We start from the raw sequence: 14131 nt of genomic DNA, 5'->3' as shown, positions 1-14131 counted from the left end.
AAGTAAGGACATATTACAGGAGATAAGAGAGGCCACCTGTGTTTGGGTGGGGCTCCAGTAATTAGGGCTGCTGCTATAAATAGCAGCGTGTGGGTTTGGCCGTTGTGGAAGAGTATCTGATCGCAGTTCTTCAGGAATCGTGCCTTGACTTTGTTGATTTTTTACGTCTTTGAAACCAACGCAGAGCAAAGTGTGTGGGTGTTTCACTTCATGGAAGAAGAAGGGGTGTGATGTTTCTTCAGAGCTGCTAGTTAAGTAATTAAAGACTGATTAAGGGAAATTGTACAGACTACCTGGTTGTTTTGGGACGAGTACTCTTTGCAATACAAAAAGGGTGCTCAGTTTATTTTGAATTTTGTGATAAAGAACATTGTTTTGAATTTTCAAACGTGTGTGTGTCTGAAATTTGTATCCTTGAATTTTCGGGAGGTTCCTACCAGAGAGCCCGGCATAACACATAGTATACTGTGACTCACCTGGTCATAATCCAAAAATTCATTTTATTTCAAATGAAATTAAATTATTACAGTTAATAGGATATTTATTAATTTTCTCCTGGATTTTTAAAAAAGTCTTTCACCCAAAAGTCTGAGGCAGTTTGAAGCTTTAGATTCTTCATCTACAATCTATGTTGACCTATTGTCCAGATATCCTTTACTAGGTAATGTGCAAAAGAACCTACATTCATATTCAAAATGTTTAAAGGGAACAAATAATAATCAGCTCTCTATGTCACCATTAAGTAACAAAATGTTCTAGAATCAAACTTACCTTGGAGTTCCCAGAAATCTCTGTGATCTAAGTCGTTCAGCCATATAGAGAGAGACTGCTATTACTAGTAGCTCCATTTTTTCACTGTCTTTCAATCTGTGCCCTGGATTTCAAAACGAAAATTTCAAATGCATTATATGTATCACCATCTTATATTATATTCTATCTTATTATTACTACATTTTTTAATTAAAACAGGAATTGCTATGTGTTTGCAGACAATGGGCACATAAGGAATTTTAAAGCACTTCGCAACTTTTTATTTTGTTGTGAGCCGCCCAGTCTATGGAGAAGGGCGGCACAGAAATCAATCAATCAATCAATCAATCAATCAACAAACAAACAAACAAACAAAATTTATGAGAATTTTAAATCACTTTGTAGTTTATCATAATTTCTTGCCAGAAGATTGGCCAATTGCAAAACAAGGCTTATTCAAATAAGACACACCCTTTATAGAAGGCATAAGAAAGATGATCCCTCATCCCACTTTAATCTCACAAGGTGAGGACTACCATTCCAGGTTATCTTGTCTCTTCTTTGGGCAGGGTGCACAATTCTAAATATCTCACTTGTAGCCATTTTTTGTTTTCTAGGAGTGCCTAGGACAGTGGTGGCGAACCTATGGCACACCGTCGCCCCAGCACAGAGTTCGCCAGAGTTTGCCGATAGGGGCAGCCCTGGTTGGATCCAGCATCTCGCGGGGCAGCCTAGGGAGCAGGGTCCTCACCCTGGAAGAAATTGGGGGGGGGGGGGGTGAAGAGCCTGATGGAGCTGGAGATGCAGAAGCTGAGAACAATGTTAAACTAGACGGGACAGTTAATATCTTAAGAAATAAAACAAAATTCGTAGGCTGGAATATCAGCCGAAAGTAACAAAATAAAATTTAATGGAGACGTGTAATGTTCTTCACACGGAGAAGAAAAGATCAAATATTTATAAACTGGGGAAACTAATTGTATGAAATTAGAACCTGAAATAGATCTTAGAACAGCAGTTGATTGAAAATGGAATAGAAATTAGCCAGTGTGATATGGCTGCAAAGGCGGCTCGTACAATTTTGGCTCACATCCATGGATTTAATTTCCCAATCATTCCATTCTATTTTTTTTTCTGTTTTGATCAGATCCCACTTAAAATATTCTCTCTATTTCTGAGCATCACAATTTAAAGAGTTAGCATTAGGTTCAAGAAGAATTCAAAGAAATTAAAATACGTTCAAAAATGGGCATTCTGATTGTTGTGGTTAGCTCTGGCCCAGCTCCTGCCCCAAGGACTGTGGATGTGGGGGAGACATCCATATGCTGCAGGCCTGTTTTGCCCACGGTGGAATCTGCTAATGAAGGCTCCTCAGACCAAGAAGATATGAGTGACAGGGAGGAGGAGAGTGTGGCAGACAGCTCAGAAGGAGATCAATTATCTAGCTCCTCCTTGGATTCAGAACAAGAGTTAATGATACAGCCACGCATGTGGAGAGCGATGCATAGTCAACGAAGCGGTGGAAGTGATGTGCCGGTGCCTGGAGGCTGTTGGGGCCTGATGGGTGTCAACAGACTCAAACTCAACCCGGATAAGACGGAGGAGTGGCTGTGGGTTTTGCCTCCCAAGGACAATTCCATCTGTCCGTCCATTACCCTGGGGGGGGAATTATTGACCCCCTCAGAGAGGGTCCGCAACTTGGGCGTCCTCCTCGATCCACAGCTCACATTAGAAAACCATCTCTCAGCTGTGGCGAGGGGGGCGTTTGCCCAGGTTCGCCTGGTGCACCAGTTGCGGCCCTATCTGGACCGGGACTCATTGCTCACAGTCACTCATGCCCTCATCACCTCGAGGTTCGACTACTGTAATGCTCTCTACATGGGGCTACCTTTGAAAAGTGTTCGGAAACTTCAGATCGTGCAGAATGCAGCTGCGAGAGCAATCATGGGCTTACCTAGGTACGCCCATGTTTCACCATCACTCCGCAGTCTGCATTGGCTGCCGATCAATTTCCGGTCACAATTCAAAGTGTTGGTTATGACCTTTAAAGCCCTTCATGGCATCGGACCAGAATATCTCCGAGACCGCCTCCTGCCGCACGAATCCCAGCGACCGATTAGGTCCCACAGAGTGGGCCTTCTCCGGGTTCCGTCAACTAAACAATGCCGGTTGGCGGGTCCCAGGGGAAGAGCCTTCTCTGTGGCGGCGGCGGCTCTCTGGAACCAACTCACCCCGGAGATTAGAACTGCCCCTACTCTTCCTGCCTTCCGAAAACTCCTTAAGACTCACCTTTGCCGTCAGGCATGGGGAAACTAAACATCTCCCCTGGGCATGTTAATTTATACATGGTATGCTTGTGTGTGTGTTTGCTACTACGTGGGGTTTTTCTTAAATCGTTAAATATTTTAATTAATTGGATTGTTGTGACTGTTTTTACTTGTTGTGAGCCGCCCCGAGTCTTCGGAGAGGGGCGGCATACAAGTCCAAGTAATAAATAAATAAATAAATAGGCAACAACAACTGAGAGATTATTATCAAAGAAAATGAGGCCACCTGTGGTTGGGTGGGGCTGTGGCAATTAGTGAGGCTGCTATAAATAGCAGCCTGTGGGTTTGGCCATTGTGAAGGATTATCTGATCCTTGTGTTTCGTGACTGCTTTACTGACTTTGACTTTTTGTGTGCTGATTGTTCCCTGCTTTGAAACTAAACCAGAGCAAAGTGTGTTTCACTTTGTGAAAGAAGAAGGACTGTGAATTGCCTCCCAGCTGCAAGCTAAGTATCACAGAACTGATAAGGGACTTGTACAAATTAGCAGTTTGGTTGGAGACGCGTGCTCTTTGCTATACACAAAGAGGGCTTAGTTTAAGTGAATTTTCATTAGAAAGAACATTGTTTTGAATTTTCAAACGTGTGTGTGTGTGAAATTTGTACCTGTGAATTTTTGGGAGGAGTCTACCAGAGAGCCCGACAGAACACTGATAAAAGTAATGGGTATGTTTAGATTGAGGACAGGTAACTGAGAGGTTAGGGTTAGGAGGATTAGGGAGTGCATTAGGGCATATGGAAGACTATCACATAGAAATAAAGGCAACACATGTATTTTTTTTCCTTCCAAAGTAGAAATCACAGACTAATAGAGAAATGGGAAGATGGGAACAGTATTATTAACAGTAATACTGGTATCAGATCAAGAGTAATTAACCAGAGAAATTAAGGGCTCTATTCTGATGGTTTCATTTAATTTCATTTATTTGTTTGTTTATTTAGCAGTGTTTCAATATTTATTTCCTGACTGAGAGTTATATTTCTGATATTAATCCTCAAACAATGTGCAACAATTAGGTTCTATGCAGGTGCATATAAAATGGCGGTAGGTAAAGCAAGTAGGATGCTTGGCTGCATAGCTATAGGTATAACAAGCAGGAAGAGGGAGATTGTGATCCCCTTATATAGAGCGCTGGTGAGACCACATTTGGAATACTGTGTTCAGTTCTGGAGACCTCAGCTACAAAAAGATATTGACAAAATTGAACGGGTCCAAAGACGGGCTACAAGAATGGTGGAAGGTCTTAAGCATAAAACGTATCAGGAAATACTTAATGAACTCAGTCTGTATAGTCTGGAGGACAGAAGGAAAAGGGGGGACATGATCGAAACATTTAAATATGTTAAAGGGTTAAATAAGGTTCAGGAGGGAAGTGTTTTTAATAGGAAAGTGAACACAAGAAGAAGGGGACACAATCTGAAGTTAGTTGGGGGAAAGATCAAAAGCAACATGAGAAAATATTATTTTACTGAAAGAGTAGTAGATCCTTGGAACAAACTTCCAGCAGACGTGGTTGGTAAATCCACAGTAATTGAATTTAAACATGCCTGGGATAAACATATATCCATTCTAAGATAAAATACAGAAAATAGTATAAGGGCAGATTAGATGGACCATGAGGTCTTTTTCTGCCGTCAGTCTTCTATGTTTCTGTTTCTATGAGGCATGTGGTAACTAATCTGGTCAAGCATTGTCACCTGGATAACAGAGTGGAAGTCCGGAGGTGGGGTTTCCCATGGAGGGGAGCCTCAGGGGAATCCCAGCAGCGCAAAAATGGGCGCTTGGGCTGGCAAAATGGGTGAATTTTGGGCTTGCACGCATTGATCGCTTTTCCATTGATTCCTATGGGAAACATTGTTTCGTCTTACAAACTTTTCACCTTACGAACCTCGTCCCGGAACCAATTAAGTTCGTAAGACAAGGTATCACTGTATACATATAACATATCTTATATGTATATTTTTTGGTTCCTTAATAGCTGTCATGACATGTCAAATGTTTATTACAGTCAAAGACCAGTACAATTAAAAATATTCAATGGGTATCTAGTTTAAAGTTCTAAAATAAAATAATAACAAATAACAAATAAAATCTATGTTGAAATCATAATTTAGCATCCTGTCTGTCAACTGTACATAAAGAACACAGCTTAAGCTATAATATAATAGTAGTCCTTAAACTGTGAAGGCCTGTAGTCATTATCTGTAGACATTAAAAAGCAAGAAGGTGATAACACCAAAAGATTTGGTACATTGTGTAAAATAGCTATAATGGATTATTCATCAGGTTCCTTAGAATCTTTAGTGCTGCTGCGCAGCATCTAGTTATCTGTGCTGTGACTACAATCCATCCATCTTTAGATAAAAGGTGATAAACAGTGAAGATAAACGATGTCTGAACGGACAGGATATCTATTAATCAGGAAGATAAATTTTGTTTGAATGTATCTATAAAAATAACAGCAGAGAAGGATATGCCCAGAGTTTTCCCCATCTCTACAGAATCACAGGGATAGACCCTTTCAACCAGGATGGCCAATAGAAGTGTAGGATATCCTGCAAGTCTTTCCATTGATTCTGGCTATGATAATGAGCAGGGGTGAAAGTATATCTAGATTCTACATATAGAATCTGGAAGCGGAACTCAAAGTCTGTTTGCCTCTCTATATCCTCTACCTCTGGGTTGTTTTGCCTGAAGATTTTGAGTATTGAGGATGAATAAAAGCCTGATTTAACAAAGTTGGACTCAAAAGCCTTGATCCATGAAGATAATTTTGTTTAAACCAACATATGATGAAGGCCTCTTCCACTTATTTATTCAAAAATAGGCTAGTTTACCAAAAAAAATCTCTATCAATACTAGTACAATATTTTGGATGAGTTGGACATTTCAGAAAAGAAAAAGAAGAGAAAGTCTTCATTTGCTTCAAGTACATGGAATTTTATTGCTTATAGGCAAGAAATTCTATAGCTGTAGAGCTGCAGCTCTCATTCTTCGATGGTTAACAAGTAAATAATTCTACTCTTCCCTTTTCTATGTTAATGTTTTGTGCTGATAAAAAGGAACATGTTTACTTGAAAATTAGTCTGAATATGTGTCAAGTATTTCACTCCAAGTAAAAAAAATAATTAAAAATTGCCAGCAGAGGTTAATAGGAAAGCTGTCAAGACATTTCATAGAATTAAAATACATTGTTAAAAAGCAATATTTATTTCATTGAACCTTGAATTGCAAAAATCTTATTTCCCTCCCAACACATGTGCACTTTGTATTATCCAAGCTTATCAGCTTAACTACCATAAGCAGGAATTGTAGTTCAAGCATAAAAAGAATAGAATTGACTTTAAAGTTTTTAACTTGATAAAAAAGCAAGGATAATAAAATTATATTTTAAATTGACAATTCAGTTTGTGTCAATGGGAAACAGGATCTCCCACGCTCAAAACCGAATGCAAGTACTTTATGGTTTCTCATATTCCTTTATTCCTATGGTTAATGGAAGAATTAAATGGAATCACACTAAATGCTCACTAGACATAAAAGGCTGTATTATTTGGAAATTCAATGATGTAAATTTTATTTTTCAGAATCAAGTTTTTGAACTCATAGAACATAGCATAAATCCATTTCAAGCAGTAGTACGCCACTTAAAGAGTTTGTTAAAATGAGTAAAATAAAGCAAGGATTTTCTTCCTCCTTTTGAAAAACACACAGACTTTGTTATGCAAAAATCAGGCCTTTTCCAAATGTGTTTTACTTTACAACATGGTCACGTTATTAGACTGTTAACATCTATTTGAATCCCCTTCAATGTTAACAAAACTTTAATTTAACCAGATTAAAACTCAAAAATTAGAAGTTAAGAAAGAAGACTCTATAAAATTAGAAACTTTTTTGTGAAGGGAGCGGAGGGAGAGAGGAAGGGAGGGAAGGAGAGTGTGTTGTTTTCGTAGATTTTCACGGGTATAGGTATGTATTTGGTGTGTTCGGGTTTTTCCCCATCTATTGAAAGTGTTTTTGTGACATTTCGACGAGATCACACTCATCTACAGCTCAAAGCCCAGGACACGCCTGAAGATGATGAATGTGATCTTGTCAAAAGGTCACAATAGCACTCTCGATACATGGGGGGAAACCCGAACATTCCAAACAGGTAGGTAGGTAGGTTGTAGGTTGAGGGAGGAGGGAGGGAGGAGGGAGGGAAGGAAGAAGGAAGGAAGGAGAAGGAAGGAAAAGGAAGGAGAAGGAGGAAAAGGAAGGAAGGAAAAGGAAGGAAGGGAGAAAAGGAAGGGAGGAAAAGGAAGGAAGGAAGGAAAAGGAAGGAAAAGGAAGGAAGAAAGGAAGGAAAAGGAAGGAAGGAAGGAAAAGAAGGAAAAGGAAGGAAAAGGAAGGAAGGAAAAGGAAGGAAAAGGAAGGAAAAGGAAGGAAGGAAGGAAAAGGAAGGAAAAGGAAGGAAAAGGAAGGAAGAAAGGAAGGAAGGGGAAGGAAAAGGAAGGAAAAGGAAGGAAGGAAGGAAGGAAGGAAAAGGAAGAAGGAAGGAAAAGGAAGGAAAAGGAAGGAAGGAAGGAAGGAAGGAAAAGGAAGGAAGGAAAAGGAAGGAAAAGGAAGGAAGGAAAAGGAAGGAAAAGGAAGGAAAAGGAAGGAAGGAAGGAAAAGGAAGGAAGGAAGGAAGGAAAAGGAAGGAAGGAAAAGGAAGGAAAAGGATGGAAAAGGAAGGAAAAGGAAAGAAAAGGAAGGAAGGAAAAGGAAGGAAGGAAGGAAAAGGAAGGAAAAGGAAGGAAAAGGAAGGAAGGAAGAGAAGGAAGGAAAAGGAAGGAAGGAAAAGGAAGGAAGGAAGGAAGGAAGGAAGGAAGAAAGGAAGGAAGGAAGGAAGGCTATTTCACATATTTAGTTCCAAGAGAGTTCTCCTTCACCTTTGAAGCCTTCAGTATACACCTCAGGAAGAAACTTTGTGCTGATGTCTCCCTGGATAAAGCGTGGATGCTTTATTACTTCACGTAGCAATGCTATATTATGAGTAACACCTGAAAATAAAACATTTACACCCATTAGATTAGCAGACAGAGAACATACACTAAATGATATTTGAATTGACAAGTCAAAACATTCCCTCCATACACACACAAAATCTCTAGATGAGAAATCCCTGAATAAATGAGCTTTAATGTCAATAGTGTTTAATGTCAATAACAGTATTTAATATAATGGTATAGTGGGCTAGAAATCACAAAACAGTGAGCTTTATCCCCACCTTAGTTACATCCAAATTGGGTGATCATGGGCCAGTCACTCTCACTCCTAAACAGAACTGAGATAACTTCCCCAGGCCTATACTGTTTCTGTATGGTATGTTGTGTGTATGTTTTCTTAAATTATGGGTTTTTAGTTTTAATTATTAGATTTGTATTGTACATTGTTTTTTCTATTACTGTTGTGAGCCGCCCAGAGTCTAGGAAAGGGGTGGCATACAAATGTAATTAATATTATTTATTATTTATTTATTAATCAGATTTGTATGCCGCCCCTCTCCGCAGACTCGGGGCGGCTCACAGCAATAATAATACAATGTAAACAAATCTAATATTTAAGTTAATTTTAAAAACCCCAATTTAGAAACCAATCATACATACTAGCATACCATGCACAAATTTTATAAGCCTAGGGGGAGGGAAAATGTCAATTCCCCCATGCCTGACGACAGAGGTGGGTTTTAAGGAGCTTACGAAAGGCGAGGAGGGTGGGGGCAACTCTGATATCTGAGGGGAGTTGGTTCCAAAGGGTCAGGGCCGCCACAGAGAAGGCTCTTCCCCTGGGTCCCGCCAAACGACATTGTTTAGTTGACGGGACCTGGAGAAGGCCAACTCTGTGGGACCTAACTGGTCGCTGGGATTCGTGCGGCAGAAGGCGGTCCCGGAGATATTCTGGTCCGGTGCCATAAAGGGCTTTAGAGGTCATAACCAACACTTTGAATTGTGACCAGAAACTGATCGGCAACCAATGCAGAATAATAATAATAATAATAATAATAATAATAATAATAATAATAATAAACAGGCAACAATGGCAAACCACTTTTGAAAAAATTTTGACAAGAAAACTTCAGGAACTTCTTCAATTGCCACGAGTCAAAAACTAACTTGAAAGCACCCCCCACCCTCAAAATTGTGAAACTGCAGAGAAGCTGCAGCTGTGCATGGACGGGATCTAGGTTGTGTGCAAAACCATCCCCCTCATCGTCATCTGGTCTGTGGAAAAAACTGTCTTTTCCTGAAAATCGTCCCTGGTGGGGAAAAGCTTGGGACCACTGAACTATGGATTCAAGGGACCCTTCTCCACAAGAGCACATCTTAAGTTTAGGAGGAAATATTTTATAATTGTCCTCAAGAACTTCTGTCCTAGACACTGGAATATGCTAATGTTAGTGCTATTTGGAATTTGGGGGAATTACTGGTATACTTAATGTTCACTTATTCAATGAATGGAATTACAAGATGACTTTCAATAGCAATACAGGTAGTCCTTGACTTACGACCACAATTGAGCCCAAATTTCTGTTGTTAACTGAGATATATATGATGAGTTTTGCCACGTTTCATGAGCTTTCTTGCCATAAAGCCCATGTTACTCCAACACTCCACAGTCTGCATTGGTTGCCGATCGGTTTCCAGTCACAATTCAAAGTGTTGGTTATGACCTATAAAGCCCCTTCATGGCATCGGACCAGAATATCTCCGGGACCGCCTTCTGCCGCACGAATCCCAGCGACCAGTTAGGTCCCACAGAGTTGGCCTTCTCCGGGTCCCGTCAACTAAACAATGTCGTCTGGCGGGACCCAGGGGAAGAGCCTTCTCTGTGGCGGCCCCGACCCTCTGAAACCAACTCCCCCCAGATATCAGAGTTGCCCCTACCCTCCTTGCCTTTCGCAAGCTTCTCAAAACCCACCTCTGTTGTCAGGCATGGGGGAATTGAAATTTTCCCTTCCCCTAGGCTTATGGAATTTATACATGGTATGTTTGTATGTATGATTGGTTCTTTAAATTGGGGTTTTTTAAGATTATTTTTAATATTAGATTTGTTTACATTGTCTTTTTATTGTTGTTAGCCGCCCCGAGTCTGCGGAGAGGGGCGGCATACAAATCTAACAAATAAATAAATAAAATAAAATAAATAATTAAGGGAGTCTCTGTAGTTGAATAAATAGGTTACCTATTTATTCAAGTGACCTATTTATTCAAATGAATCTGGCTTCCCCCTTGACTTTTGTCACAAGGTCTCAAAAGGTGATCACATGACTTTGGGACACATCAATGGTTAGAAGCATAAACGAATTGCCAAGAATCTGAAATTTGATTATGTGATCAATGGGGACGCTGCAAAAATCATAACTATGAAAAACAGCCCAAAATCACTTTTTTTCATTGCCCTTGTAACTTTGACCGGTCGCTACCTGTATTATAAAAATGCTTCGATAATATAAATTAATTATCTGAGCATATGTTTTTCTTTTGCCCAAATCTGGATGCTTAACCGACTGAGAAAATTTAGAACTTCAGTTCTCAACCAGAGAGTTTTCATACCCAAGACTTCAGAAATTTCAGCGCATGATTTGCAGTTTAGCTTGACCCCAGTGAGAGTTCACAAGATGTCCCCCATATGTGTGAATAACTATGAGGCTACAGAAACATGGACCCCTATTGGAGTTCACCCTTGGTTACCTGCTGCTTGAAAAACATCAGCCAGACATTATCCCTACATTCTCAAAGGATCAAGCAAAGGCCAGCCTATATGCACACTGAACTATACATTCATCCTTCAATGATATTTCCTCCTGTACTTTAAAAAAAAACACTTAATAATCCAAGCAACTGAGACTAAAATCACAAAACTAGATAGACCGACAGACACGAGCACAGACAAACAGACATTGATGGGGGAAAAAGTGTTACCAGTTTTGATTTTGCTCCAAAGTGAAAACATGGTTAGAATTAGCTCAACATCTTTCATTGCACTTTTAGAATTAAACTTCTCTCTCTTTTTTTAATACATATTTCTTAATTCTAAAAAAGATTTTTTTAAAAAAAACACACAGGACATTTTCATCCATTTTTAGATCAGGCAACATAGTGACCAAGAGTATTTTGGCACTACACTTTGCTCATATTCTTTCAGCAGCTAATTCCAGGCACAATTCCAATGACATATCAACTGCCTAACAATAGCAAACTCCAAAGTTCTGCATAATTTTCCTCTAGTTATTTCATATTAAACAGGAAAGCCAAGCAACCCTGTAGTAGCATCATATATCAAAGAAAGAAAGGCTACTAGTATCTCTATCTGTTCCTCCTTTTGCAGTTCTTTTCTCAACCCTGCAGCTTAAATTGATAATTGGCAATTTGTAAGCAAAGTTTCTCCTGAAAAATGTCTCATCACTTTAGGCTTTGTGGCATACGATAAAATAAAAATGAAAAGCAGAAAAGTCAAAGGTATAAACTTCTTGTCTTCAGCTAAATAAATACAGTATTACATTTTACTGTTTAAACAGAATTGGAACTGATCAATTGCAATTTTTAATAAATTAATTTTTAATAAATTAGAAATTGCAATTTATTATCAGGTTTAAATATTGGAGTAAAATAATTTGAATGGGCGTCCCATATGCCATTTATCATCATAGTCTACATAATGACAAGGATACTGTAGAAAAAGATACAGAAATTGTAAGAACATGGTGATCCGAGACATAGAATTTAATTAGTAAAATTGAGAATAAACTGCCTGTGGCACCTCATCATTCATGAGAAACATTATTCAATATAAATATTTACTGACACTAAACATATTCTGCGTTGATTAGTCCTTTTTACATTATTAAGCTTCTGTCAACTTGACATTCGCAAAAACACAAATTTGCATTTTTCCATGTAAATTTAATTGGCGTCCTATGTCTTGCCGTAGATAAACAATTCAATATATTTAACTTGCTGAGAATTTTAATTGAGTTAAGTGAAATCGAAAGAACTTCATTCACACAGTTTTCAGTTGTGAAAAGAGAAAACATCCACTTTTCGGAGCAACTTAAAACAGTATAATGATAATTGAGGACTGCTACTTTGAAAGACTATCTTAAAAGGGCATGTTTAATAAATATTTTGTTTTATTTAAATAGCACTAAAGAGAAAAGGCAGAAAATTAAAATCTACTACATAACATTTCGTGAAAATGATTATGAAAAATAGATGGAAAATAATTATTCCAAAAATATTAAAATACAGTTCTTTCAAACACTGCATAGAAACATAGAAACATAGAAGTCTGATGGCAGAAACAGACCTCATGGTCCATCTAGTCTGCCCTTATACTATTTTCTGTATTTTATCTTAGGATGGATATATGTTTATCCCAGGCATGTTTAAATTCAGTTACTGTGGATTTATCTACCACGTCTGCTGAAAGTTTGTTCCAAGGATCTACTACTCTTTCAGTAAAATAATATTTTCTCATGTTGCTTTTGATCTTTCCCCCAACTAACTTCAGATTGTGCCCCCTTGTTCTTGTGTTCACTTTCCTATTAAAAACACTTCCCTCCTGAACCTTATTTAACCCTTTAATATATTTAAATGTTTCGATCATGTCCCCCCTTTTCCTTCTGTCCTCCAGACTATACAGATTGAGTTCATTAAGTCTTTCCTGATACGTTTTATGCTTAAGACCTTCCACCATTCTTGTAGCCCGTCTTTAGACTTGTTCAATTTTGTCAATATCTTTTTATAGGTGAGGTCTCCAGAACTGAACACAGTATTCCAAATGTGGTCTCACCAGCGCTCTATATAGTGGGATCACAATCTCCCTCTTCCTGCTTGTTATACCTCTAGCTATGCAGCCAAGCATCCTACTTGCTTTCCCTACCGCCTGACTGCACTGTTCACCCATTTTGTGTGTCAGCTGTGTCAACTTGGTCAGTCAGAAAAGGAACTCTTGTCTCCATTCCTAATGAATGAATACTTTACTAAAAGCCAAGTAGTTATAGCATAGAAAAGCCGAATCTGATTTTTCATGTCCAAAGCATTTGGTTAACTCTTCCCTTTCCCCCACCTTTCCCCCTGGATAGTCTCCCCTTGCCCAATTATATTCAAACAAATTGTTTTGGTAACAGTCCTTGGCTTGGTAAGCTGGAATATGTTGCATTTCATGATGTGACCTTGGATCAGCCAATGGCCTACGGGCAATATTTACAAAGGCAATGTACCTAATTGTCCTATTGCATGCTATGTGGTGCCACCTTGTTATGATTGATCGCTACAACAATAAAATTTATTTATACTACTTTGTCTTAAATTTCATAGTCCTAGAGAGAGAGAAAAATAAAGATGCAAGAAACATGTACATTATCCTCAGCACCTTGTAATAAATAGAATAGAATATAATTTTATTGGCCAAGTGTGATTGGACACACAAGGAATTTGTCTTGGTGCATATGCTCTCAGCGTACATAAAATAAAATATACATTTGTCAAGAATCATGTGGTACAACACTTAATGATTGTCATAGGGGTCAAATAAGCAATGAAGAAGCAATATTAATAAAAATCTTAGGATATAAGCAACAAGTTACAGTAATACAGTCAACATGGGAGGAAATGGGTGAAAGGAATGATGAGAAAAACTAGTAGAATAGAAGTGCAGATTTAGTACAAAGTCTGACAGTGTTGAGGGAATTATTTGTTTAGTAGAGTGATGACGTTTATGTGTATTATATGCTACTACTATTGTTAGTGCATAAATAATAATTAAAAAATATTGTAGTATGCTAAATTTTTAAATCAGGCTGTTGTTGAATTGTATCTAGACAGGCATCTACCATTTCATTTCATTTTTTTTCACATTTTTCCTAGTTCTTCACATAAATACACACTTTTCAATTCTAATTATCCATCTCAACTGCAATACAGTGAACAGCAGAACAGTATGCTGCCACTGAGAAGATTTGACTTAATAACTTCAATGGCTTTTTAACTCTGTTCATCTTTGTAATCTGCTTGTAGATGCATGTGGCA

The 14131-nt window shown here is 38.5% G+C and overlaps 1 protein-coding gene across 1 annotated transcript in view; it reads right to left on the bottom strand.

The window, feature by feature from the left end:
• Positions 1-14131, bottom strand: part of PCCA (propionyl-CoA carboxylase subunit alpha) — a 326677-nt gene that overhangs the window by 148694 nt on the left and 163852 nt on the right. Inside the window, exons 17-18 of the mRNA XM_070751229.1 lie at positions 7991-8101; positions 772-874 (exon numbers count right to left, since the gene is read on the bottom strand). Coding sequence (XP_070607330.1) covers positions 772-874; positions 7991-8101 — 214 coding nt within the window. The remainder of the gene's footprint in view (positions 1-771; positions 875-7990; positions 8102-14131) is intronic.

This window comes from Erythrolamprus reginae, chromosome 4 (assembly GCF_031021105.1).
Source record: "Erythrolamprus reginae isolate rEryReg1 chromosome 4, rEryReg1.hap1, whole genome shotgun sequence".
NCBI classification, from domain to species: domain Eukaryota; kingdom Metazoa; phylum Chordata; class Lepidosauria; order Squamata; family Dipsadidae; genus Erythrolamprus; species Erythrolamprus reginae.
Note: the sequence above shows the minus strand (reverse complement) of the source record. Positions and strands in the feature narration are given on the sequence as shown.